This window comes from Hemiscyllium ocellatum, chromosome 37 (assembly GCF_020745735.1).
Source record: "Hemiscyllium ocellatum isolate sHemOce1 chromosome 37, sHemOce1.pat.X.cur, whole genome shotgun sequence".
Classification (NCBI taxonomy): Eukaryota; Metazoa; Chordata; class Chondrichthyes; order Orectolobiformes; family Hemiscylliidae; genus Hemiscyllium; species Hemiscyllium ocellatum.
Genome location: NC_083437.1, coordinates 1,696,423 through 1,723,499, shown reverse-complemented (window position 1 = coordinate 1,723,499; position 27,077 = coordinate 1,696,423). Strand labels below are relative to the sequence as shown.

Here is a 27,077-nt window from a genome sequence, read left to right as displayed (position 1 = left end):
CAAAACAGAAATTGCTGGAAACGCTCAGCAGATATGGCAGAGTTAATGTTTCGGGTCGAGTGACCCTTTGTCAGAACCGGGACTGACCAGGACTAATTTTCTCATTTTAAGATCATAGGAACATAAAGGATACATTCGAGCTTGAATGAGGATTGAAAGAGGAAAAACAAAGTCAGAAGCTGCAGCTCATCAATCCCTCAGGATTCACCAAGACATTCATTTAATTTGCTCTGTATAACGTGTTGGTGATGTAAAGCACCCTAAAGTGCATTGTGTTTTCTCCAGACGAGAAAATGTTTTGACAAAGGATTTAAAAAAAACATCGACAGGATGAGGAACTATTGGCTCGGACAATAGTCATTGTCTATTCCTTCATTGCCAGAATCAACCACACTGCTGCGAATCTGGACTCGGCATGTCGGCCAAACCGGGTAAGGATGACTAGAACATGACTGAAGCAGGTGGATTATTCCGACAATCGACAATGGTCTCTATTGAATTCAAATTCCAAAATCTGCTGCAGCAGGATTCGAACCCGGTCCCACGAACATTAGATTAGATTACTTACAGTGTGGAAACAGGCCCTTCGGCCCAACAAGTCCACACCGACCCGCCGAAGCGCAACCCACCCATACCCCTACATATACCCCTTACCTAACACTACGGGCAATTTAGCATGACCAATTCACCTGACCCGCACATCTTTGGACTGTGGGAGGAAACCGGAGCACCCGGAGGAAACCCACGCAGACACAGGGAGAACGTGCAAACCCCACACAGTCAATCGCCTGAGTCGGGAATTGAACCCGGGTCTCAGGCGCTGTGAGGCAGCAGTGCTAACCACTGTGCCACCGTGCCGCCCTAATTACCTAGGTCTCTAAATTGATCGTCCACCAAAAATACCACCACCTCCCCTCAAGGTATCCCTCAAGAGACGTTTCCGTAACACCAAGAAACTGAGAAAACAAAGGCACACGGCGCAGCAACTGGGCACAGTCCGCGGGGCTCCGTCTGTCTTCTGTCTGCAGCACGGGGAGCAATGCGCATGCGCAAGATGGCACGCGTAGGGAGCATGCGCGAAGTCAGAGTTGGCGGCGGACGGAGGGTTTGTTTTCGGCTCCGGAATTGGTGAAAATGAAGTGGCTTGCAGAGAGCAGGAGATCTCGTAGGTGGAGCCGGAGTCTTTGTAAATATCTTGTCCAAATCTCGAAACCCGAAGATTAAACTCCTGGTGCCCCGTTTGTGCCAAATGCGGCGAGAGGTCCAGGATTTCCCGCTGAGACAGGCCGCGGACCGGGGTGGGCGGTGGTGGGGTGGGGGGTGTTGGCGCCATCTCTGTCAGGGTCAATGTTTGAAAAGACCGGGAGGAGCTTCAAGCTCACTTTTAGAATGGAGAGGACTTGTCCATCAAGTTGTATGAGTCTTTAAACCCCATGTCTTATTGATGAGGCAGAGGAGCAGCAGACAAAAGAAAGAGAAGGAAGCAAATCCTGTCATCGAGATCCCATTACCTCATGAGACATCCTGTCTCATGTTTCTCAAGATTCCTGGCTCTGGTCAGTCACCTGAAGACCCAAAGTAGCCAGGCAGCAGGTGGAGACGTTGATGTTTCCGGTGTACACCTAAAAAGTCGACGTCTCCAAGTCCAGATGGTGCCTGGCCTGCTGCCTGTCTACTTTGGATTCTAGGATCTGCAGCTTTTTTGTCTCTAATCTGAAGATCCAGGGCAGTTGCTGATCACCGTGATTAGACTTCACCATCAACTCAAGGGACTGCTGATCACATGGAGTCATAGATTGAGGGGCAGTGTGCAGCATGGAGCATACATGAACTATGAGGAATGGATTTTGTGAATTTCTGAAGAAAAACAAAGTGCTGCAGAAACCCAGTAGGACTAGCAGCTTTGATGGAGAGAGAAACTATGTTAACACTTACAAAATAATACTGCTGTATTCTATCCTGGACTGCTAGTGATTGATTTTAGAAATTTCTTTCACTGTGATTTGAAAGGACACACACACACGCTGAAAAATCAAAGAAATGGAATATATTTTCTGAATTGTAACCTTGCTTGACAATGTCTTTTCTAAACTTCTTTTGCAGAAAATTTGAAGGGGACAGAAAGCTCCAACCAAACATCACATACAAATCCGACAGAATTAGTAGCTTCATCAGCTACTGGATATGATTGGTGTTTGAGTGTAAGTGTTGTCTTCACAGTCATTACCAGGAATTGTATATGATTTCTCTATCACAGACTCTCTCCCACAAATGTCCAAGATCTTAAATTTATATCCCATTGGCTACTTCCTATCAGCTGACAGGAATATGTGCCTTGCCTAAAGCAATCATAAACTCTTACAGCTCTGTCAAATCTCCCTTTAGCTTCACATCACAAATCCCTCAGTCCTGAAACATTCTGATGAATGTACCAGTCTGCCCCCTTTCAGGGACCCTGCCGTCTTTCCTGATGTGTGGGGATCTCTGATTTACAGTGACCCATATGCTTTGTGTTCCTGTAGATAATATCATCACGCAGCAATAACTACACTGTGACATCACTCTCACCCAGGGGATTTTCACAATTTTTCTCTGACCCCAGTGTTTCGGATATCATTCCAGCTGTAGGCTCCAGGATGAGAGTTTCAGATTGAATATAGTGAAACTGTTGATATTTTTTGATTATTCATCAACAGTGTTGACCTGTTAGTACTGTGCCTGTTATCTGCAGGGGTTCCTGTGGCTCTGGTGTTAGTGTGGATCTGAATTCATTTCAATATATTGTTCTATTTTACTTTCGCCCTCCCTCAGCCCATGTTAGTTTTGCGATCTGTGTCAGATGAGGTTTCTACCATATCTTTAGAGTCATACAGCTTGGAAACAAACACTTCAGTTCAACCCATCTTCACTGACCAGATCGAGTCCCATTTCCCAGATTTTGGCCTATATCCCTCTTTGGCGTTAATTTTCATGTATCCATCTATATGATTTTTAAATGTTCGTAGTTTTATCAGCCTGCACCATTTCCTCTGGCAGCTTATTCCATATATATACTACCATCTCCTCCTTTTTATATCTTTCCCCTCTCACTTTATCCTGTGCCCTCAAGTTGACTCCCCTACCCTGGGAAAAAGGCCTGAGTTATTCACCCAATCCACGTGCTTCATAATTTTACAAGACCTCTACAAGGTCAACCCGTAGGTACCAATGTTTCAGGGTAAATTGCCCTAGTCTATTCAGCCTCTAGCTCAAATCCTCCAAGCACAGCAACATCTTTGTAAGTCTTTTCTGCACCCTCTCAAGTTTGTGTTCTGATGATCTCCTGACCATAAACTGTGGACTTAAAAGCTTTACCTTCCCACAATTTCTTCCTTCCTGTACTGCAGTCCTTTTCCATTAACTCACTCTCTCATTCTCTCTCACTCTCTCATTCTCTCTCTCTCCTCACCCTCCCTCCCTCCATTCATGTTAGTAAATATTGTCAATCCCCAGTTACTCATGCAAAAGATGGTGTTTGACCCTCTTGAACCACAGCAGTCCCTGTGGTGACTGTGCTGTTCGGTAAATAGTTACCAAATGATCGTGAAGGACCAGGGTTTATGTCCAGATTAAGAGTTTTATTTTTGGTCATTTGTGATGTAATAAAATGATGCAATATTACACAAGGTATTCATAAAATAATGTTTGACATCAGATCACGTGGAGATATGAGGGTAGATAATGAGAAATTAGGCTAAAGAAGTCGGTTTTAAGGAGCAAAGTGAATGAAAGAAAGTAAGGATGAAAATCAGTGGTTTAAGGAGTAATGCAAGAGGTATAGCCTTGGAAATTGAAAGTATGGTGATAAAGATGGGACTCTTAAAATCAAGAATGCTTAGAATATTGGAATTTAAGGTAAACTGTATCTCAGAGTTGTGAGGCTGGAGTGGGAGGTGCTGTGTAGAAATTTGAAAATAAGGATAAGGATTTCAGTATCCTTCATGCTTTGCCATCCAGAGAATGGGGAGGTCAGGTGAAGGCAGGGTGTGAGTAAGCACATGGGAGATTTGCATGACCTTAAGCTGAATGGGATGTTGAATGTGCCAGGAGTGTGCAAGGCTAGTTATTTTTAGAGCTAAAAAAGAAATGGATGAGAGTTTCAGTATTAGGTGAACTTAGACAAAGGTGAAGTCGGGTGATGTTACTGAGGTGGACAGAGGCAATATTGGTAATGATGGGGATATGTGGTTGGATGCTCAACATAGGATGAAATATTTCATGGTGCTAGAGAACAGAGTGGTTCAGCTTTAGACACTTATCAGGGAGAGGGAAGGGTCCAGTGAGGTGGGTGTGGGGTTTGTAACAGAAAGTGAAGCCAATGCCTTCAGTCTTCACAAAATCTAAATAAAGGTGATTTCTGCTCACTCAATACTGGGTGTTAGATAAGTGAGGGTGATGTGTGACTGAGTTATGATAGTTGTCACATAACACCTGATAGTGTGGTCCTTTAAATGGTGGAGGTTGAGATTTTGGAAGAGTAGGGCTGGGAAATTCTGACACAGTTCTGGATGAATTGTAAATATTTAAAATCCCTTTCCTTCCTGTCTCTTCCACTTCTTGCTCTGTTCTCCTATAGAAACCAGAGCCTTGTAAAGGCCCAGATCCACTAGCAAGGTCCCTCCCTCAAGGACCTTAGTGAATCAGTTTACCTTAATACACTCATACAGCATAGTACCAGGCCCTTCAGCCCACCATATTTATACTGACCAACAAACACCAGATTGCACTCCTATTTACCTTCTCTATCCATAGCCAACTATGGCCTGGCATTTTAAGCACTCATCCAGATATGTCTTAAATGTTCTGATAGTACCTATGTCCACTAGTCTCTCGGGCAGCACAATGTCTACATCTACCTCCTCCTGAGTGAAGCTTTTACTCAAATCTTGCTCCTTTCCACAATGCCCTCTGGTCTTAGCACATTTGACATGGCAAAGAGATTGTCATGATCGATACTGTCTAATGCAGGTCAAAATATTGGATACCTCAATCAAACCCCTTATCAATTTCTTCTGCTCCAGGGCAAACAAACCCAACCTGTCCAGTCACTCTTCATAATTGAGACTTCCCATCCCAGGCAACATCCTGGTGAACCTCCTCTGCACCCTCTCCAGTGCAATCACATCCTTCCAATAGTGTGACAACCAGAACTGCGCATCGTATTCCACCTGTGGCCTAACCATTGGTTCATAAATTTGTAACATGACTTCCTTGCCCCTATATTCTACACCACCCTGTCTACTTGTGTTACCATCAGGGATCGATGGACCTCTCCACTACAGCCCCTTTATTCCTCAGTACTCCCTCAGGACTGGCCATTTATGCTGCATATTATTTGTAAACCACCAAAAATACATCTCTTCACACCTATTGGGATTAAATTCTATCTGCTTTGCTCTGCCCAATTTACCAGCTGATCATTTTCAGACTGTAGCCTAAGACCATCCTCCTCGCTATCAACAGCACTAATTTTTTTGTCATCTGCAAACTTACTAATTGTACCTTCTACATTCACATCTAAGTCATGCATGTACACACAAACAACAAGGGTCCCAGCACAATCCCCATGGTACACCACTGTTCACAGCTTTCATCACAGACTTCCAAATCCAAAAACTCCCTCCACCACCGTCCTTTCCCTCCTATTTGTAAGCTAGTTTGGGATCCAGTTTGCTGCCTTGTTCTTGCATTTCATGGGCTCCTCAGTGAAGACCACATCAACAACACAACCTTTACCAATATATGTTGTCCCCTTTTCAAAAATATCAATTCAGTTAGTCAAACAGGATGACTAACAAATCCTTGCTGACTACCTCTGACCAATCCTTGCCTTTCCATAATCTTGTCCTTCAGAGTTTTTAGGAGAAAGTGAGGACTGCAGATGCTGGAGATCAGAGCTGAAAATGTGTTGCTGGAAAAGCACAGCAGGTCAGGCAGCATCCAAGGAGCAGGAGAATCGATGAATCCTGAAGAAGGGTTCATGCCCGAAACGTCGATTCTCCTGCTCCTTGGATGCTGCCTGACCTACTGCGCTTTTCCAGCAACACATTTTCAGCCCTTCAGAGTTTTTCCCAATAATTTCCCTGCCACTGACTAACTGGTCTGGAATTATCTGGCTGATCCCTTCTGCCTCCTTGAACAAAGGAACCACACTAGTTATCTTCCAGCCATCTGGCACTTCACCTATGAACCATGAGATATCGCTGCCAAGGCCCCAGCAATCTCCTCCCTTGCCTCCCATTGCACTTTGAGAGAGTTTGCTCCATTAGATATCATGGAATCAAAGGTGAGCTAGCCATTTGGATACAGCATTGACTTGAAGGGAGGAGACAGACGATTACTTTTCAGACTTGTAACCAGTGATGTGCTGCAAGGATTGGTGCTGGGTCCACTGCTTTTTGTCATTTATAGAAATATTTGGATGGGAATATAGGAGGGATACTGAATAAGTTAGCAGATGATGGCATCAAAATTGGTGATGTACTAGATAGTGAAGAAGGCTTCATTAGAGACATTGATCAAATGGGAGGATGAGCCAAGGTTAGAAGATGGAGTTTAATTTAAGACAAGTGTGAAGTGCTGCATGTTGGAAAGGCAAATCAGGCCAGGACTTATAAAGTCAGGGGAGTTTTGCTGACCAAAGAAACCTTGGAGTGCAGGTTCATTGTTCCTTGAAAGTGGAATTGCCGGGAGACAGAATGGTGAAGAAGGTGGTTGGTATGCTTGCCTTAATTGGTCAGTGCATTAAGTGGATCATTGGACCCTCTTCTTTGAGTATAGGAAATAGGACATCATATTGAGGTTGTACAGGACGTTAGTGAGGTCACTTTTAGAGTCCTGTGTAAAGTTCTAGTTGTCCTATAGTAGGAAAGATATTATTAAGTTGGAGCGGGTTCAGAAAAGATTTATTATAATGTTGCCGGGACTGGAGGATTTGAGTTATAGTGAGAGGCTGGTTAGGCTGGGACTTCTTTCACTGGAACATAGGAGGTTGAGGGGTGACCTTACAGAAGTTTATAAAATCATGAGGGGCATAGATGATAACAAGGTGAATAACAAAGGACTTTTCCATAAGATAGGGAAGTTCAAAACTAGTGGGCATATTTTAAAGGTAGAAGGAGAAAGATTTAAGAGGGATTTGAGCGGCACCTTTTTCAAACAGATGGTAATTCATATGTGGAATGAACTGCCAGAGGAAGTGACAGATGCAGGTACAGTTACAATGTTTAAAACACATTTGGACAGTCACATGAATAGGAAAGGTGTAGAATGATATGGACCAAATGCAGGCAAATGGAACTAGTTTAATTGGGAAACTTGGTTGGCATGGACAAGTTGGACCAAAGGGTCGGGTTTCCATGCTGTATGACTCTGACTATGAGGTGAAAGGGGAAAGTTTTAAAAGGGAGCAAAGGGGGCAACATTTTCATGCAGAGGGTGGCCCCTGTATGTAATTAACTGCCAGAGGAAGTGGTAGAGGCTGGTTCAATTACAAAATTTAAAAATAATCTGGAGGAGTACAAGAATAGAAAGGGTTTAGAGGGATATGGGCCAAATCCTGGTAAATGGGACAGGATTAATTTAGGATACCTGGTTGGAATGGGCAAGTTGGACCAAACGGTCTGCTTCCATGTTGTTTATCTTTATGACTATATCTCTATAACTCATCAGTTCCTGGGGTTTATACACTTTGATGCCTGCTAAAATTTGTGATACCGCCTTTTTAATCTGAACATTTTCTAAAACCTTGACGTTTTGACTGGAATGTTCAGCTACATTGTTACAGTTGAGATTTGAGACGGCCCAGGGAATCCCTTATGAGCTCAGACCTGTAAACCTCTCTCTTGGTTCATCCTGGAGATCGTAATCTTTGGAAGTCTGGAATAAAAACCTCTTACAGACAGTTTATTTAATTTTAGTCATCCTCTTTTATTCACCAATAGCATGACTGTTACAACATAACACTGATTACTACAAGTTAAATTAACTAGGTTCTAATAACCTAGGAGAGTAGGGTACCAGCTCTTCCAGTGCCCCAGCAGGCTACTCCGATGTACTGATACAAAGTGGCTTCCTATATACAAAACTTTACAAAAATATTGCATGTTCTTAATTAGACCAATAATAGTGAAAGACCATAATTGAAAGGAATTCCTGATGAAGGGCTTTTGCCCGAAACGTCAATTTTACTGCTCCTCGGATGCTGCCTGAACTGCTGTGCTTTTCCAGCACCATTCTGTTGAAAGGAAGAAAAGTTAATTTTAGGTTTGTATACGCTAGACTAATCACTCCTACAGGCCCTAAGCCAGGTGGGAAAAACATACCCAGCCAAGTTAGGCCCCTGTTGGCGAGATAAATTCCTATCATAAAAAAGTACCATTCTGAGCTAATTGGAGAATTCATAAGGTAACCTTGCACAGCTCACATGTCAGATACAATTGTTTTACAAAATAGCTTCTTAGCAAGGAGGGCAAACTTTTGATCATAAAATGGCTCCTGACACATTTGTGCCAGAATTTCTTCAATGTTAGGCTTAGAATAGTTTCTAAGCTCGGAGCAGACTCCTGCTTTTTATGCACTGCATCATTCTGTACCTGAGGCTGAGATGTTACCATAAGGTTGCATTTAAACTGACTCATTAGTCTTTGAATTAACATGCTTTCTTTTCAGGGATTGATTCAAATTCAAATAAGACATAAGATCTGATTAGTTAGACAGTGTGCAATCTATAAGGTCTGTAAAATGGTCTGCAAGAACAACCAGTAAGTTAAAGCTTCACTAATATTACCTTTTACAGAGTTTGTATTTAATAACTGGTAATGGATGTCCAATATCATCATAAAATCCCAAAATGCAATTAAATTCAATCCATAGCAGATAACCACTAAGAGTTAATTTTCTACTGGCTCCAACACTAAACTGGTCTCTCTCTGTCTCTAGTGTCCTTTTGAACTTTCAAGTCAGCAAAGGTTTTTTTTCTCTGTGTCTGCCCTACTTGCAAGGGGTAATAAGGATACATTATAATTGGCAGCATCTAATTGTTAATTACAAAGCTTTTGATAGTACCAAATTTCATTTACAGAATCAATTTCACAAGGGAAAGGTTGTGAATGTCGATGCTAAGGCAAACGTTCTTAATTGCCTATCAGCATCCTGTTATGACTTGGTGAGCCCAGACGTCCCTATCTTCTGAATTCTTCAAGTTCTCCCCTTTTTCTGAGCCTTCTTGCCTGTCTATTTTCTAGTGTTCTATAATTCAGCATTATATTTTAGTCTAAATGTTTAAAGACCAGTTTTAAAGCTATCAACTTTCTCAACATAGACAATAGACACAGACATAGATTTCACATCTTGCCCACAAACTCTGACTCAACACACAGATTGTCCCTCTGGTTTCTAATAGGTCCCACTCCTTTACTTACAATACCCTTATTCTAAATATACCCATAAAATGCTATGATTGTATCTGCCAAAGATATTTCGTGGCCACTCTTTATCCATCTAATTTATTTTTTAAGCATTGTGCCCCTCACACAAACTGTGCTTCTGAAAGACCTCCCCTGTTTTTATTGCGCTGTATCAAACATATGCACTTTTGTTTTTCAAATTCTCGATAACCCTTGACATCCGGAGTTCCCTGGGCTTACTGCCCTTGCCCTTCACTGATTTGATGACAAACCTGCAGCCTTCGTGGTCACTTTTATAGGCACCCCATGCATTCATACAAAGCTTTAGTAGAATCTCACCAAGTCAATTCCCCAATTTTGTGTTTGCAACTTTTTCATTATCTTTATTCTGTTTTAAATCAGTTTCACAGGGTATTGGAGGGGGAGGCTTTGCAGTTGGGAAATTACATCAAACATCTCATCAGGATCTGATGGTGTCACACAATTTATTCTAACTTGACTATCATCAATTTTGAACATGGAAGGTAAAATCACCAATTACTGTGGGGAGAAAACATGCACATGTTCTGCGTTTGGAGCAGGATTCAGACAATCATCTGGATTCTCAGAACATAAATGCAGTCACATTGGAGAGAAACCATGGAAATGTGGAGACTGTGAGAAAAATTTCAAATCCCCCTCTGATCTGGAAAGACATCGGCGAAGTCACACCGGGGAGAGACCATTCCCCTGTTCCAAATGTGGAAAGGGATTCATTCAGTTATCCCACCTTCTAAAACACCAGCAAATTCATACTGGGGAGATGGCACTTGAATGTCCAAACTGTGAGAAATGCTTTACACGTTCCAAGGAACTAATGTCTCATCAACGTGTTCACACTGACCAGAGACCATTCAAGTGCTCTCACTGTGGGACTGGGTTCAGATACTCCTCTCGACTCATTGTACACCAGAGAGTGCATACTGGAGAGAGACCATTCATCTGCTCCGAGTGTGGGAAGGGGTTCACTCGATCATCCAGCTTACTTACACACAAGCGAGTTCACACTGTGGATGTATGTTTTAAATGCCCAGACTGTCAGAATTGCTTTGAAAGTTCCAGAGAGCTGATGTCCCATCAATGTGTTCACACTGAGGAGAGACTGTTCAGATGCTCTCAGTGTGGGAGCGGCTTCAGGCACTCATCTCGACTAATTGTACACCAGCAAATTCACACTGGTGAGAGACCGTTCACCTGCTCTCAGTGTGGGAAGGGATTCAGTCAGTCACGTTATCTGTTGAGACACCAGCGAATTCACACTGAGGATAGACCATTCTCCTGCTCTGAGTGTGAGATGAGATTCACTGATTCATCTGCTCTACTGAGACATCAGCAAGTTCACACTGGGGAAAGACCATTCACCTGCTCTGAGTGTGGGAAAGGATTCATTTTGTCATCCCACCTGTTAATACACCAGCGAGTTCACACTGGAGAGAGACCTTTCAAATGCCCAGACTGTGGGAAGTGCTATAAAACTTCCTGGGAACTGATGACCCATCAACGAATTCACACTGGTGAGAGACCATTCAGGTGCTCTCACTGTGGGACTGGGTTCAAGCGATCATCTCAACTCACTGTCCACCAGCGAGTTCATACTGGGGAGAAGCCATTCACCTGTTCTGAGTGTGGGAAAGGATTTGCTCACTCATCCAATCTGATGAGACACCAACGAGTTCACAAGTAAATGAGTTTTGCTGTTAATGTCCTCCAGAAGTGAATCATGTTTATTGGTCTGTTTCTGCAGATTTTAGGAAACTAGGATCTTCTGAGTATGGCTCAGTGTGGCTGTTTGTATGATGCTATTAAAGAGGAAAAGGTATTGTGCATCTTAAACAGTATTACGTAAATAGGTCCCCAGATCCTGTTGGAATCTATTCTAGAATTTTAGCGGGGCTACAGAACAAATTGCTGGAGCGTTGACAGACATCTTTGTATCCTATTTGGCCACAGATGAGGCCTCAGCGGACTGGAGAAAAAGCCAATTTTGTCCCATTGTTTAAGAAGGGTAACAGAGATAATCCTGGAAATTGCAGGCTTGTGAATTTTATATTAGTGGTAGAGAAATTATTGGAAAAGTTTCTCCGAATCAAGTTTCTTTGTTCTCTGGCCTTGCTCTTTGTAGTTTTTATAAATGATTTGGATGAGGAGGTCGAGGAGTGGGTTAGTAAATTTTCGGCTGACACAAAGGTTGGAGATGCCATTGGTAGTATTGAGGGCTGTTGTAGGCTGCAGCGTGCCATTGATAGGATGCAGAGCTGGGCTGAGAAATGGCAGATGGAGTTCAACCTGGATAAATGGGCGGCACGGTGGCACAGTGGTTAGCACTGCTGCCTCACAGCGCCTGTAGACCCGGGTTCAATTCCCGACTCAGGCGACTGACTGTGTGGAGTTTGCACGTTCTCCCCGTGTCTGCGTGGGTTTCCTCCGGGTGCTCCGGTTTCCTCCCACAGTCACAAAGATGTGCGGGTCAGGTGAATTGGCCATGCTAAATTGCCCATAGTGTTAGGTAAGGGGTAAATGTAGGGGTATAGGTGGGTTGCGCTTCGGCGGGTCGGTGTGGACTTGTTGGGCCGAAGGGCCTGTTTCCACACTGTAAGTCTAATCTAAGTCTAATCTAATCTAATCAAAATGAGAAATGATGCATTTTGGGAGGTCGAACTTGAAAGCTGAATATAGGAATAAAGACAGGATTCTTGGTAATGTGGAGGGATCTTGGTGTTCAAGTGCATTGATCCCTCAAAGTTGCCACCCAATTGGATAGGGTTGTTAAGACATCACATGGTGTTTTGGCTTTCATTAATAGGGGAATCAAGTTTAAGAGCTGCAAGGTTTTTCCGCAGCTCTACAAAACCCCAGTGAGGCCACGCTTGGAATATTGTGTCCAGTTCTGGTTGCCCTATTGAAGGGAAAAAGCGGAGGCTTTGGAAAGGGTGCAAGGAAGGTTTACCAGGATGCTGCCTGGACTGGAAAGCTTGTCTTATGAAGAGAGATTGACTAAGTTCGGACTTTTCTCTCCGGAGAGGTGATGGAGAGGTGACCCGATCGAGGTGTACATGGTATTGATGGAGTCAAAAAACAGAGACTTTTCCCTAGGGCAGGATTGACTGCCATGAGGGGGTCACAGTTTTAAGGTGTTAGGAGGAAGGCAGAGAGGAGACGTTGGAGGTAGGTTCTTTACACAGAGAGTTGTGAACGCATGGAATATGTTGCCAGTGGTGGTGGAAGCAGAGTCATTATGGACATTGAAGCGACTGCTGGGCATGCACATGGACAGCAGTGAATTGAGTAGGTTAAGTTATTTGATTTTAGATTAGGATTAATCCTTGGCACAACCTCGTGGGCCAAATGGCCTGTTCTGTGCTGTACTTTTCTATTCTATGAACTAGGAACAAGATCTATCTGCATTTTGAAGCAAATGGACTCATTAGTGATAGACAGCATGGTTTTGTGCAGGGAGGTTGTGCCTCACTAACTTGATTGGGTTTTTCGAGGATGTGACGAAGAGGATAGATGAGAGAAAAGTGGTTGATGTTATCTACGTGGACTTGAGTAAAGCCTTTGACAATGTCCCTCATGACAGACTGGTACAAAAGGTGAAGTCACATGGTGTCAGGGGTGAGTTGACAAAATGGATAGAGAGCTGGCTTAGTCATAGGAGGCAGAGAATAGCAGTGGAAGGGTGCCTTTCAGAATGGAGGGCTGTGACTAGTGATTAGTGCTGGAACCTCTGCTGTTTGTGATCATCACAATGCTGGTCTGGTACAAAGTTACTTTGCCTTTGAGTATTTTTTCAGAGAGGGGGCAGTTGGCCAGGGTCCATTGTGTCTGAAGTTTGAATGGTTCATTGGGACCTTATTGTTTATCCTAACAAGCCAAAAGCTTGAAAGGTCTTTTGAAAGACTAGTATAGTCAAACGGGCATGGCCAGCTCCCCAGCAGTGCAGTTCAATTCAGTTCAGGAGTGAGTTGAGTAAGAGTCACAGGGGAAACTGGAAGCTTTCTCTCTGTCCTTCTGCCATTATGATTTTGAAGTGTAAGTTGCCTGTGCCATTGTTTACTGTTTGTGCTAAGGGATGTGTGCATTGGGACTGTTGCAAGCTTTTTTCGGAACAGCATCTTTAACGTGGATTTGGATAGGATAAGTTATCCGGTATTCTGTTTTCATTTATTCGTGTTTCAGTCTGTAATTTGGAAATATATTTTGTTTATTTAAAACTTGGCAGTCAACCCAGCTAATTTACTCCGGGAATATCCACTGTACACCCAGCTAAATAAGTAGTAAAGTTACGGTCTGGGCTACCTGCTTAAAAATGTTTTGAGGGGTCTGGTTTAGACCATAACAGTGATCTACATAAATGATTTGGAGGAAAATGTAGGTGATCTAATTATTATTAAATTTGCAGACAATATAAAGACTGGTGAAGTTGCCAATAGTGAGAAGGATTGTCAGAGGATGCACTGGGATATGTATCAGTTGGAGGCATGGGCAGAAATATGGCAGATGGAGCTTAATCCAGGCAAATATGAGGTGATGCATTTTGGAAGGTCAAATGCAAGTGGAAATTATACAGTAAATGGTAGAACCTTTACGAGTAATAATATGCAGAGTGATCTGGGTGTGCAGGTCCACAGACACCGAAGGTGGCAGCGTGACTAGACAAGGTAGTAAAAAAGGCTCACTGCATACTTGCCTTCATTGGAAGAGGTATAGAGTATAAGGATAGATAAGTTAGATTGCAGCTTTATAGAACTTTATTTAAAGTGGACATATATGGAGTATTGTGTACAGTTCTGATCACCACACTGCCAGAAGGATGCGGATGCTTCGAAGAGGTTACACAAAAGTTTACCGGGATGTCGTTTGGTATGGGGGTTTTTAGCTATGAAGGAAGGTTGGATTGACTGGATTTGTTTTCACTGGAACGCAGTAGTTTGAGGGGTGACGTGATAGAAATTTCTAAGATTGTAAATGGCACGAAAAGAGTGGAAAATAGAGGCTTTTTCCCAGGGTGGAGGAATCAGTTGCTCGAGGACACAGGTTCAGGGTGCAAGCGGGGGGGGGGGGGGGATGTTTAAAAGAGATCTGCAAGACAAGTTTTTCACACAGAATGTGGTGAGTATGTGGAACATGCTGCCAGAGAACGGCAAACACGAGGGGACACCACTTTAAAATGAGGGGAGATAGGTATAAGACAGATGTCAGAGGTAGTTTCTTTACTCAGAGAGTAGTAAGGGTATGGAATGCTTTGCCTGCAACAGTAGTAGATTTGCCAAGTTTAAGTCCATTTAAGTCGTCATTGGACAGGCATTTGGACGTACATGGAATAGTGTAGGTTAGACGGGCTTCAGATTAGTATGACAGGGTGGTGCAACATCGAGGTCCGAAGGGCCTGTACTGCGCTGTAATGTTCTATGTTCTATGTGTCAGTGTAAGCTTGGAGGGCTAAAGGACCTGTTCCTGTGCTGCATTGTTCTTTGTTACTTGTTGTCCAAAAAAGGGGCTCACTGGGCCATTTTAGAGGGCAGTTAAGAGTCACACACATTACTGTAGGTTTAGAATCATATGTAGGCCAAACAAGGTATGAATGACAGATTTCTTTCTGTCAAGGACTTGCTGAACCAGATTAGTTGTTCCCGTTGTCATTGGTAGTCTTATGGCTTGACCAGAGAGTCTAGCTTTCAAATCCTGTCTTATGAATGGTATCTAAATTCCACCAGCCACTGTGGTGTTTTGATCCTGTATCCCTTGAGCATTAACATTTGGATCAGTTGTCCAGTGATATTCTCATCACAATTCTTAACTCGAGGTCAGTTTTAGATGTTAATCTTCCGTATAAAATTCCAATCAATCATCTTTCTATAAACCAGCACACTGAATGTTTTTCAAATTCCAACCAGTTTAGTCCTTCTGAAATGCTCTCCCTTTCCCATGTATTCTTCATCCTCCCCTTCAACGATCAGTGTGAAGAACTCCTGGAGTATCTTTCTCACTGATTGACAAAATCTGATTGGCTGCTACCCTTTTCCTGTCTACCGACAAAACTGTCTCTCATTGTCTCCCATGCTGGAGGTATGAATTTTCACCTTTCACCCTCCAGACTCTGTAGACACCAGCAAGTTGATACTGAAGAGAGGGGGTGGCAATACTTTGCCTATGTCATTTATTAAACCTACTGTCATGGTTCCCTTCCATTGAGCTGTAGCAACACTAGTGAGTTCACTCTGGGGAGAGGTCACTCGCCCGGATTCACTAATTCATCAGATGTACTTGCACATTCCTGAATTCTCACACACTGTCCACCAGAGCACTCACACTGAGGAGAGGCCATTCAGCAGCTCCCAATGTGGGAGGAAATTCAGTCACTCCTTCCCATTTCAGCACACAGCAACATATTCACAGTGATAAAAACCTGTTTCAAAGCTCTTCATGATTTTAAAGCAAAATAGATCTGCAGCATGAACTGATTCACCTCGATGGAGGGATCGTTCACTACTCTCTGTAGGGGGAAAGGATTCGTCTTGATCATCTCACCATTAACACTGAGCCACCAGTGTGTTCACAAGTGACTCCAGTCTGTTATGACTATTACTGTTGTCACATCTAGGTGTGAATCATATTTATTCTGATGGTTGGTGTTTCTATCAGCTTGTATTAATAATCCCAGTAACTGGGCTGGTGTGTAATAAGTTAGACAGGTATCAAATAAATCAGCCTTGGATGACACCACTGTTGGCTTCTGATTTTTTTTTCCACCTGAATATTGTTCATCACCTGACTGCAGCTCAGACCAATCTGGGGACAGTACAACAGAAATAGAATGTCAGCCTGAACACAAGGATGACATTAAGAATGACAAACAATCTTTCTCCTCTCTGTTCACTAACAGGAAGGTTCTTCTGAGAGTTCACCTTGAAATGGGGAACAAAGTGTCTGAGTTGCTCCCCTCCATGGTTCACAGCTCCTAGACCCTGGACACAAGCTCCGTTACAACTGGGTTCAGATTCAGAAAGTACAGGCCACCTACGTGCGGAACATTTCAGGGAACACCTCTGGGACACCCGGACCAACCAACCCAACCACCCCGTGGCTCAACACTTCAACTCCCCCTCCCACTCTGCCAAGGACATGCAGGTCCTTGGACTCCTCCATCGCCAGAGCATAGCAACACGACAGCTGGAGGAAGAGCGCCTCATCTTCCGCCTAGGAACCCGTCAACCACAAGGGATGAACCTCGATTTCTCCAGTTTCCTCATTTCCCCTCCCCCCACCTTGTCTCAATCAAATCCCTCGAACTTAGCACTGCCTTCTTAACCTGCAATCTTTTTCCTGACCTCTCCGCCCCCACCCCCACTCTGGCCTATCACCCTCACCTTGACCTCCTTCCACCTATCGTATTTCCAACACCCCGCCCCCAAGTCCCTCCTCCCTACTTTTTATCTTAGCCTGCTGGACACACTTTCCTCATTCCTGAAGGGCTCATGCCCGAAACGTCGATTCTCCTGCTCTTTGGATGCTGCCTGACCTGCTGCGCTTTTCCAGCAACACATTTTCAGCTCTGATCTCCAGCATCTGCAGTCCTCACTTTCTCCTTGAGTGAAACAAAATCTGTTTCTTTGACAGGTCCCTTAATGTTAAATCTGAGCTCAGTTACTGGATTAGTAACATCAGAATGAGCACACTCAATTTGTCAGCATAACCATGACTCAGTCTTGACATGACTGACAGCAACAAAAGCAACAGAATCCAATATTGGTCATCACCTGTGAACCCGCTGGAGTCTCAAAATATGGGATGAGTGAATGAATGCCTTCCCACACTGACAGCAGGTGAATGGTCTTTTCCCACTGTGAACATGCTAGGGTGTCACTAGGGTAGATGACATGATGAATCCCTTCCCACACACATAGCATCTGAATGGCCTCTCCTGATGGTGAACCCACAGGTCACTTGTGGTCTTATAACTTTTCTTTCATTCACAACATTTGAAAAACCTTTTATTAGAATGAATGATTTGGTGTTTAGAGAAGTTGGAGGATCAAGTTAAAATTTTTACACACAATGAGCAGGTGAACAGTGTGTGAACTCACTGGTCTCTTACTAGTTCACTCCTGGTTTTATAAAACATTGAACATTGCAGCGCAGAACAGGTCCTTCGACCCTCAATGCTGCGCCGACCTGTGAACTATTCTCAGCTCATCCCTATCTCATCATCATCCATGTGCTTATCCAAGGATTGGTTAAATTTCCATAATGTGGCTGAGTTAACTAATGTGGCAGGTAGGGCATTCCACGCCCTTACCACTCTCTGAGTAAAGAACCTGCCTCTGACAACTGTCTTAAGTCTATCACCCCTTGGTTTGTAGTAATGCCCCCTCATACAAGCTGATGTCGTCATTCTAGGAAAAAGACTCTCACTGTCTACCCTATCTAATCCTCTGATCATCTTGTGTGTCTCTATCAAATCCCCTCTTAGCTGCCTTCTTTCCAGTGAGAACAGACCCAAGTCTCTCAGTCTTTCCTCATAAGACCTTCCCGCCAGGCCAGGCATCCTGGTAAATTTCCTCTGCACCTTTTCCAATGCTTCCACGTCCTTGCTGAAATATGGAGACCAGAACTGTACACAATATTCCACAATATTGATGTTTTGGGCAAAAGCCCTTCATCAGGAATAGAGGAATCCTCTGTTCCTGATGAAGGGTTTTTGCTCGAAACATCAATTTTCTTGCTCCTCAGATGCTGCCTGACCTGCTGTGCTTTTCCAGCACCACTCTAATCTAGACTCTGGTTTCCAGCATCTGCAGTCCTTGTTTTTACCTATCCTTGTGTCACTTCAGGTTGAATATCAATTGAAACCTTAAGCAAACATACAGAATGGGTACATTATTTTTCCCTGTTTCGAATAGGACTGCTATTTTATTTTCTACTGACTCTGAAAGTGCTTAAAACTCATTTCACTACCATTTCACTTAAACACTTACTCAGTCCATGTAACTGTTTGATGTTCTATCCACAGCCAATTCATTGCAACACACTCAATCACGCTCTATAACTAGTTAAAGCTCTTCACTGGAACACTGAATCAGTCACACTTTCACCCAGATGTGACTATGTTTTGATGTATTTCTAGTCCTAGTGATGTTTGATTATGTTTTCCCTTAGACAGAACAGATAATTATTTCTGCTTCAACAGTAAAAGGCTAATAATGTTCTGGCCTTAATGAACTGATGGTATCTATCAGATCTTGTTGTCTGATTTAAATTTCCCATCTGTCTAGATAATGAAGTTCAGAAAATTATAATTGAAAGTGCAAGACAGACATTCAGACTGAATTTGTTTTATTTTGCTGGAACATTCTGATCTTGCTGGTTTCCCCAAACACAAGGTGAACTCCAACTAAAAAGAGAACCAATAAGTAAAGCAAAGAGAACATTCCCAGCTAAAGCAAAAAACTGTTCTTCATGTTTATATGAGACTGTGCCATCTCAAATATTAACTGATGTGGAAGAGATTAAGCGTAAAGGTGCACATCACTTGCTCCCTCTCCAAAGCCATCTCGGCATAGACAAGGGTACAGAAGATAGACAGATATGCAGAAAAGGACACTTAGTGGAACATCTAACAGCCACAATGATGAATGCACACCACTCGAGTCTGTGACACCAACTCTCTGTTTCAGGACATAAACAAATATATAAACTTGGAGGAAAATAAGAAGTGAACAGTGGCTGGCTGAATAGAAGTTTATGAAACTTAGTTGTCAAAAACTCTGACAAATGGTCACTGGAATTTATACGTTAACTTTTTTTCTCTCTATGAATGTGGCCAGACCTGCTTAATTTCTGCAGCATTTTATAACCTTTGTTTCAGAATCGGTCTTTTCTTTTACATGTCATTATTGTCAGTTGGAGTGTGAAACCTCAGAAGAGTCATTTCTCTTCTCTACCTTTTCAATAACATATGCAGCTCAATGAACAAGTTGTCTCCATTCTGAAGCAAGCTCCTTCCAGCCATTCTAATAATTTCCTTTTCCAACGTGGAGTCCATCCATGCATCCTGCTGCGCTGCGCGTCCAATGAGAATCTGTCTCAGGACCTACCACTAGAAACCTTTGTCCGTGTGGTGCAAATAGTAGATTATGAGGTTATTGGTTTACACAAGGTGACCACGAAGCCTCCTTCTCCAACCTGCAAATCCATCATTCCATCCGCCCCCGCATCATCTCACCGTTTGCGATCTGAGAAAAGATGGTTGGTGCGTCACCATTAGCCATTCAGCGCATGCTCCCTACAGCAATCGGCACTGCGCTTGCCCACGAACTCTCCTGTTGTGTGGATAGGAGACATACCGAACCATGGTGAATGCTTGGTAATCAGTTGGTGGTTGTTACTTTTCAGTGACGGTTTGGGCGAGATTCTCAAATTTAAAAACAAACTGTGCAAATCCCTACAAGAAGGAGAATCAGAACTGCTGTAGAATTAAGCATTTTCAACAGAACAGAATCTACAATCTTGAGTCTTTGATAAAATCAGTGTCCTAGGGTTTGACAAGAACGAAGGAACCGCAGCAACACAGAACACTGGAAACGTGTGTAATATACATTCAACTAATTTAAACTTGCCAAGTTGGTGTATTTGAAGCTGTAAAATGTAATACTTTCACACATATATCTGAGTGGTCACTGTGCTACTTCTTCAGTTGATAGGATGTCAGAATGCCTTTCCACAATCAGCAGGTGGAAATCGTCTCCCTGATGGCACTGCACACATTGCTTTCAGGTTAATCGAAGACAAAATGCTGTTGATGTTGGAAATATGTGTTAAAGAGACGAAATACTGGAGAAACTCAGCAGGTATCTTTGGGGACAAAAATAAAGTTAACATTTTTAGTCCGATGTAACTCTGTCCGACCTATGGAGTTTCACTAGCATTTTCTCTTTATATTGGAGTTTAGTATGGCATAGCAAAGGTGTCATGCCACAGCTAGGATCAATAACAACGGTGTACAAGTATACAATGTCTTTAATACTATAAAAAAACTTCCTCAATGTTCACATGCCATTGGCACACCTTATTTGCAAAGATCTTTAGGGGTGATAGGACAGATTAACGGAGTTGTTGAGTAAAGTAATCTAAATCGTGGGTTTCATAAACAGTTGTTTTGAGAATAACAGCAAGAAGACTTAGCTGAACATTTAGAAATCTCTGATTTGGCCAAAGCTCAATTGGATCCACTTCTGACCCCAAATAATCAGGAAATATGTGAAGGTTTTTGTGTAGTGACGGAAGAGATTTATCAGTATAGATACAGCAAGGAATGTCAGAAAAATTTGACTGATGTGAATGACATTTATGATACATTGAAATAATGTAGAAAAAAAGTTCCCATTCACTCATTGGATAAGAGCTAAGAGCGCTGCTACTGAACCGCAAAGGCTTAACTCCTCATTACCTATTTTCTTATCAGTCTGTTCACATGCATTATTGCCCACCACTGGAGCAGGGTAGGGATTGAACTGGGGCTCCTTGTAACACTTAACTATAAGTAAATAATAAAAATTTAGAACAAGCGATCCTCAGTGTTGTGGAATATCCTTTTTCCTCTTTTATTCTCCCAAGCTGCAATTTCTTGTCTCACACTACACTAACAACAGTGACCACTTTTTAAAATGAGTTTGTAGTTCCACGTGTGTGTGTGTTGAGAGGGACGGGGAGAAGGGGGGAATTCATTTCAAGCTGTGGGACTTTTGCCTAAGTTTCGATTTACGTTGAAATTGTAAAACATGCTACCAGAGCTGCAGTATTGTTTCCAGTTCTGGGGTTAACATTTGGATATAATTAATGTTGACCTAGTTACAGGTCAGGCTAGTGTGTGGTTTGTCGGAAAGTTTACATGTTTATTGCCATTGTCCTTGTGGTGGAGTCACGGTTTGGAGATTTGATTTCTTACAGTGCAGCTTGTTTTTGTGACAAATTTGCCATTTTTGCAACAAAGGCAAATACTTAAGGACAGTAACCAGTTTAATTTCTTTAAAATTTAAAAACGGAGCTACTCTGAGGAATATTGCTGAAATGTAATTTATAATCTGCTGGTTTGACAAAAGGAAGTTTATTTCCTGCAGAAAGCACGCCAGTTCAGTTCAGAACAGAGTTATGCGACAAAATTGTTTGGTTTGACGAAGGACGAGTGCTGGGAAAGCTGTTGATTGTCGATAAACTGCTGGGACCAGAACGTGCGGTCACGTACTCTTCTGGCTGACTAGGAACGGGGCGGTTCCGTCCTGCAGCCAGTGGGAATGAACTAAGGGGCGCGGTGGGACTGGTAGTCAATGGGAGTGAATGAGGGTCGGATCTGTCCAACAACCAATGGGAATCAATAAGGTGGTGGGTTTGTTCAGCATGCAATGGGAATGAAAAAGGGGTGGGTGCGTCCAGCAATTAATAGAAGTGAATTTTGGGCCTTGCAAACAATGGGAGTGAACGAGGGGCGGAAATGTTCAGAAACCAATGTGGGGGCGGGCCTCTCCAGCATCCAATGGGGGTGAGGGGGTGGGTCTGTTCTTCAACCAATGGGAGTGAGTGAGGAACGGGCTTCACAGCCAATTGGCGTGAGAGAGGGGTGGACATAACTATCATGTGTCCTAGGTAAAAACAAGGACCGAAGATGCTCGAAACCAGAGTCTAGAATGGTGCTGGAAAAGCACAGCAGGTCAGGCAGCATCCGAGGAGCAGGAAAATCGACGTTTTGGGCAAAAGCCGTGGTTCAGTGGTTAGCACAGGGACCCCGGTTCGATTCCAGCCCCGGGTGACTGTGTGTAGTTTGCACATTGTTCATGTAGAGTGGTGGCGTAAAGTTATTATCGCTGGATCCTTAACCGAGAAACCCAGGCAATGTTCCGGGGACCCAGGTTCAAATCCTGCTACGACAGATGGTGGAATTTGAATTGAATAAATGTTGCTCTATTCCTAATGAAGGGCTCCATCTCAGGTACTGTCTCAAAATGTTAACATTGTGGTCCCACATTTACAGCATACGGGAACATGGTTACGGGCCATGTCATCTCCTGGAGACAATGTTCTGCAGGAAGCATGCTGCCAGGTGCCTATTGGAGGCATGTTACTGCAGAAAAACATTTGCACACAGCAAACTCAAACCAAGGGGAATATCATACCCCTTTGGTTTTGTAATCTGCACTGACAGTAATGGATTTTTTTAATACAAATTGTTTGCAGCACATTAAAAGCGGAAGATTTGCAAACAGGAAACTCAGAAACACATCTCATTCGGGGACCACTCGATTCATCACTTTCGAATATCATCGACCTTTTGTGTAGAAGTTTTAGGTTTGTTTCCCCATTTCTTTGTGTAAGATTTTTTTTCACACATGCAGATGGAGAAGGCAAAATCGTGAAGGGATTAGAAAACTACAAGAGAAAACTCCAAAACTCTGCTTCCCCCTCTGTAACTGGATCCTTTGATTTCCTGACAACACCTCATCCACACTAATCCTGAACACTGGAACCCTGCAAGGCTGTGTGTCATGCCCTTTACTATAGTCCTTTTGCACTCCTAACTGTGTCGCCAAATTCAGCCTTAACTCCATTTCCAAATTTGCTGACGACACCACCATGGTGGGATGGATCTCAAACAAAAATGACAGAGAGTACTGAAAGGGCATAAAGTTTTATTGTCTTTACACAATGCCACTATATTTCCCTCTATGTCAGCAAAATGAAGAAGCTAGTCTTTGATTCAGGAAAGGGAGTAGATGACACACCCCCATCGGTATCAATTGTGCTGATGCGGAGGTGTAGGTACAGAAGTTTGAGGACTTGTACCAACAGATTTAAAAACAGATTCCCCACTGTTACCAGACTACTGAATCAATCTCTCATATATTCGAGTTTGCATTTATTTGCATCTTTTCTGTACCTGTAATGCTATTATACATTCTGTTTTTTTACCCCGACCCTGATGTACTTATGTACTATTTGTCTGGTTAGCATGTGATACAATACTTTTGCTGTATCTCAGTACATGTGACAATTATTAACAGATCAAAGATTTGCCTTAAAGTGCAGGTGGGTATACCAGGAACAACACTGAGCATTCCTAAAAATGAGGTGTCAACCTGGTGAAGTGACAAAACCCATTAAGCTATCCCTCTCTCAATGAAACAGACCTAAGCTCATCAGACCAGTCACATCTAGTCGTGAATTGTGATGGACAATTTAAACAACTTAGTTCACCAATATCCTTATCCTCAATGATGAGGCTGTCCAGTAAAACAATGCAAGAGATAAAGCTGAAGACTGAGGAAGAAGAGGTTTGTATGACTCCAAGATTACACAGCAGTTAAAAGGGGGAGGTGAGCCAGGACTGTGTTATAATATTAATGTGTAGAGATAACATGGGAATGAATGAGAGTTTCAGCAGCAGGTGAGCTGAGATGAAGTTACTGAGGTGAAAATAGTCGGTCTTGGTGATGATGAAGTTATGTGATTGGATGCTTGACTTTGTTGAAAAACTTTGCCACGGTTATGAACAGTCTGATTCAACTTCGACATTTATTAGGGAGAGAGAGATGGAGGCAGTGGCAGGGCCCTGTCTATGTCAAACGGCAGTGTCCCAGTTGGATATTCTGATAATCAAGCCACTTCCGTGGTTGCTTTTTGAAAGTATCAGCCCCATACATTTTAAGATTCACTTACCTCAATTTCACAACCTGCCACCCATGTTTTTGTAGTTTCACATTCATTCATATTTTTTCTGTTTGGTATCAATTCCACAGGAATTTAGAATGAGAGGATTGACAGTCAAAAATCTCCAAACCAAGCATCACATCGATATCTGACGGAATCAGGAAGCATATTGAGATGTGAACATCATTGGGTTTTGAACGTGGTAAGAAAGAGCATGTTCACAGTGGAGAGAAACTGTACGCATTCCATGGGGAAAAAGCTCCAGCCAATCATCTGACCTCTCAGGCACTAAAATGGAGAAGCCATGGAAATGTAAGGACTGTGAGAAGGGATTCACTTCCCCATCGAAGCTGGAAATTCACCGGCGCAGTCACACTGGGGAGAGGCCATTCACCTGCCCCAAGTGTGGGAAGGGGTTTACCCAGTTACCTCACCTACTGACACATCAGCGAGTTCACACTGGGGAGAGACCTTTTAAATGCTCCCATTGTTGGAAAGGATTCACTCAGTTAGGTCATCTACTGACACACCAGCGAGTTCACACAGATGAGAAACCGTTCATCTGCAGTGAGTGTGGAAAGAATTTCAGGCATTCTGACAGCCTGATTACACACCAGCGTGTTCACACTGGAGAGAGGCCATTCTCTTGCTCTGACTGTGGAAAGGGATTCAGTCAGTTAGGTACCTTGCTGACACACCAACGAGTCCACACTGGGGAGAGGCCATTCATCTGCTCCAGGTGTTGGAAGGGATTCGCTACTTCATCCCACCTGCGGAGACACCAGCGAGCTCACCAGTGACACTCAGCACTGGATCCTGCTGTTGATAGGAGGGTAAGATACCACATGGAATTGCTCACCATGAAGATGATAGTACTGTATATAAAAGATGCATAAAATACTTACAATTGTCAAATCCTGCAAACATGTCAAGACCTATCAAGAAGTGTTTCTATCAATGAGAGCACTTTCCTCAACAGTGTGCCATCTGCAATGTTGAACCTTGAGTAATTGAACTGAATCTGTTTTCTGTTGTATGCATTAGGGTATTTGTGAATACTGGATGAGCTGACATGGTAGGTGATGGGGAAATGATGCTAAATGGATGTAAGCATTACATTGGTGTAGCAGATGAGGGTGAATGTGGGTAGAGAGAGGGTTAAAATCAACTAGGTATTGCATGAGATGGATAGAGTGCAGGCAAAATGATGGGGTGAGTGATGGAGCATGATTTCTGTTTTATTGCTTCATTTAATTTTTGGTCATGGTGTTGGAATGCAAGACATGCTGTATGCCCCAGGTCTCCTTGGGAGCTGGTGACCTCCTCCATTGTTCCTGAGTCACTTTCCTATTGATCCTACTGTCTCCAGACTGACAATGGACAGTGCGATGGCCAGAATTAACAGGCAGATTCACAGTGCCAGGAATTCTCCCCGTATGCTAGGCATGACAATATGAATCCCGGCTGTGGGGGGTTACTTTCTACTGATGCTAATGATTCCTATCACTTTGCTGGAGTTTAATCTCCTGGATCTGTAGCAGTTTAAAATCTCCTGTCAGAAAATGCTGATGAAATTCCTTGTAATTCCCCTTTCTGTCTGTTTGTAGGTACTGACTTTGTCAGGACTGCAATGACACTTGTAAAGTTAACGTAGAAATGTGGTTCATGCAGCACACTCTTAGATACTCAAGGAATTGTTTAAGTTGAAGGTACACACATATATGTGCCAGAATAAATACAAATCTAAAGAATGAAACCATTATTCAATTTGCAAGACCATTAGTTTCAAAACATCTGTGCTTTTGATGTAGTGTTCAAAATTACAAAACTGGAGTTAGCAGTCCGGAATTCCTTTGTAGGAGTCCCATTAAATTTCCCTCAAATGACATCTGAGAAATATGCATTCAATTTCACTGTTTCCATGAAAGAATGTTGATTGCTTGTACAGATTTCCTGCTTCTGTTTACAGGCAAGAAGCTTCATGATCATTGCTTAGAGTTAGAGATTAAGATTTCAACTGCAGATGTTGTTTGAAGTCTCACTGTCCACTTAACCACGAGCTATTTCAAAATTGTTGAAGGGAGTTGAGGTCAACACTATTGGAGTTGTGAAAAAGTTTGCTTTTTGGTTGGTGTGGTGGAAGGAATGGAGCCATTAAAACTTGACCATCTGTCTGTGGCAGCTTATAACAAATAATTCAACATTCCAGTCCCTTTGGCAGGTACATGAGATGTAGGTATTCCAGTTAACTTTAACTTCAGAAAACATTTCTGAAAAGTTGTCATTAGGTCCAGTCCTATAATTATAGAAGACGTGTATGATGATATAATGTTCAACAATCACTGAGTATCTCTGTATTAATTTTTTTTACAATCTATTTTTGACAGTGTATATGCAGAAAGAAACTGCACCAATGCTGATTTCCAGAAGACTCCATGATAAATATTCTTCCACCTGTAAAACATCAATTTTTGACTTCTTCCCTGTCATTCAGTCACTTCTATATTTATGTTGTTGCTGTCTCTTTTGTTTCAGGAATTCTGACCTTGATCACAAGTCTGTTGTGTGGCACTGTCTCATGCTTTTTGGAAGTTGGTATGTGCCACATTAGCACTCACTGCAACACTTTTTGTTAGCTCTTCAAAGCGCTCAAGCAAATTAGATGAAATTGATTTTGCCGAAATAAATTCCCTTAATTAAACTGCAATTGTCCATGTGGGTGTTAATAATATTTGGAATTATTGTGTGTTTCTAAAAGTTTCTCAACCAAGTGAACCTGACTGGCTTGTAGCAGCGAGGTTAATCTTTGCACTATTATTTCACAACTAAGGCATCGTGTTTTTCAATCCTTCAATCCTCCAGCACCACCCTGAAATTAAAGAACATTGATAT

The 27,077-nt window shown here is 42.7% G+C and overlaps 1 protein-coding gene across 1 annotated transcript; it reads left to right on the top strand.

Annotated features, from left to right (window-relative positions):
* The first annotated feature begins 1,073 nt into the window (after positions 1 to 1,073).
* Positions 1,074 to 26,555, top strand: LOC132833544 (gastrula zinc finger protein XlCGF26.1-like). Its single transcript, XM_060851906.1, has 5 exons — positions 1,074 to 1,165; positions 2,104 to 2,201; positions 9,849 to 11,165; positions 20,262 to 20,335; positions 24,393 to 26,555. The coding sequence occupies exons 3-5, from the start codon at positions 9,964 to 9,966 to the stop codon at positions 24,983 to 24,985; spliced, it is 1,869 nt and encodes a 622-aa protein (XP_060707889.1). The 5' UTR covers positions 1,074 to 1,165; positions 2,104 to 2,201; positions 9,849 to 9,963; the 3' UTR covers positions 24,986 to 26,555.
* The last annotated feature ends 522 nt before the right edge of the window (positions 26,556 to 27,077 follow it).

Bases quoted from the DNA above. Each gene is read 5' to 3' on its own strand.
- LOC132833544 (XM_060851906.1), top strand. From the start codon at position 9,964: ATGGAAGGTAAAATCACCAATTACTGTGGGGAGAAAACATGCACATGT. The intron at 11,166-20,261 runs GTAAATGAGTTT...CATTGCTTTCAG, and splicing joins AGACACCAACGAGTTCACAA to GTTAATCGAAGACAAAATGC. The intron at 20,336-24,392 runs GTATCTTTGGGG...GAACGTGGTAAG, and splicing joins ATACTGGAGAAACTCAGCAG to AAAGAGCATGTTCACAGTGG.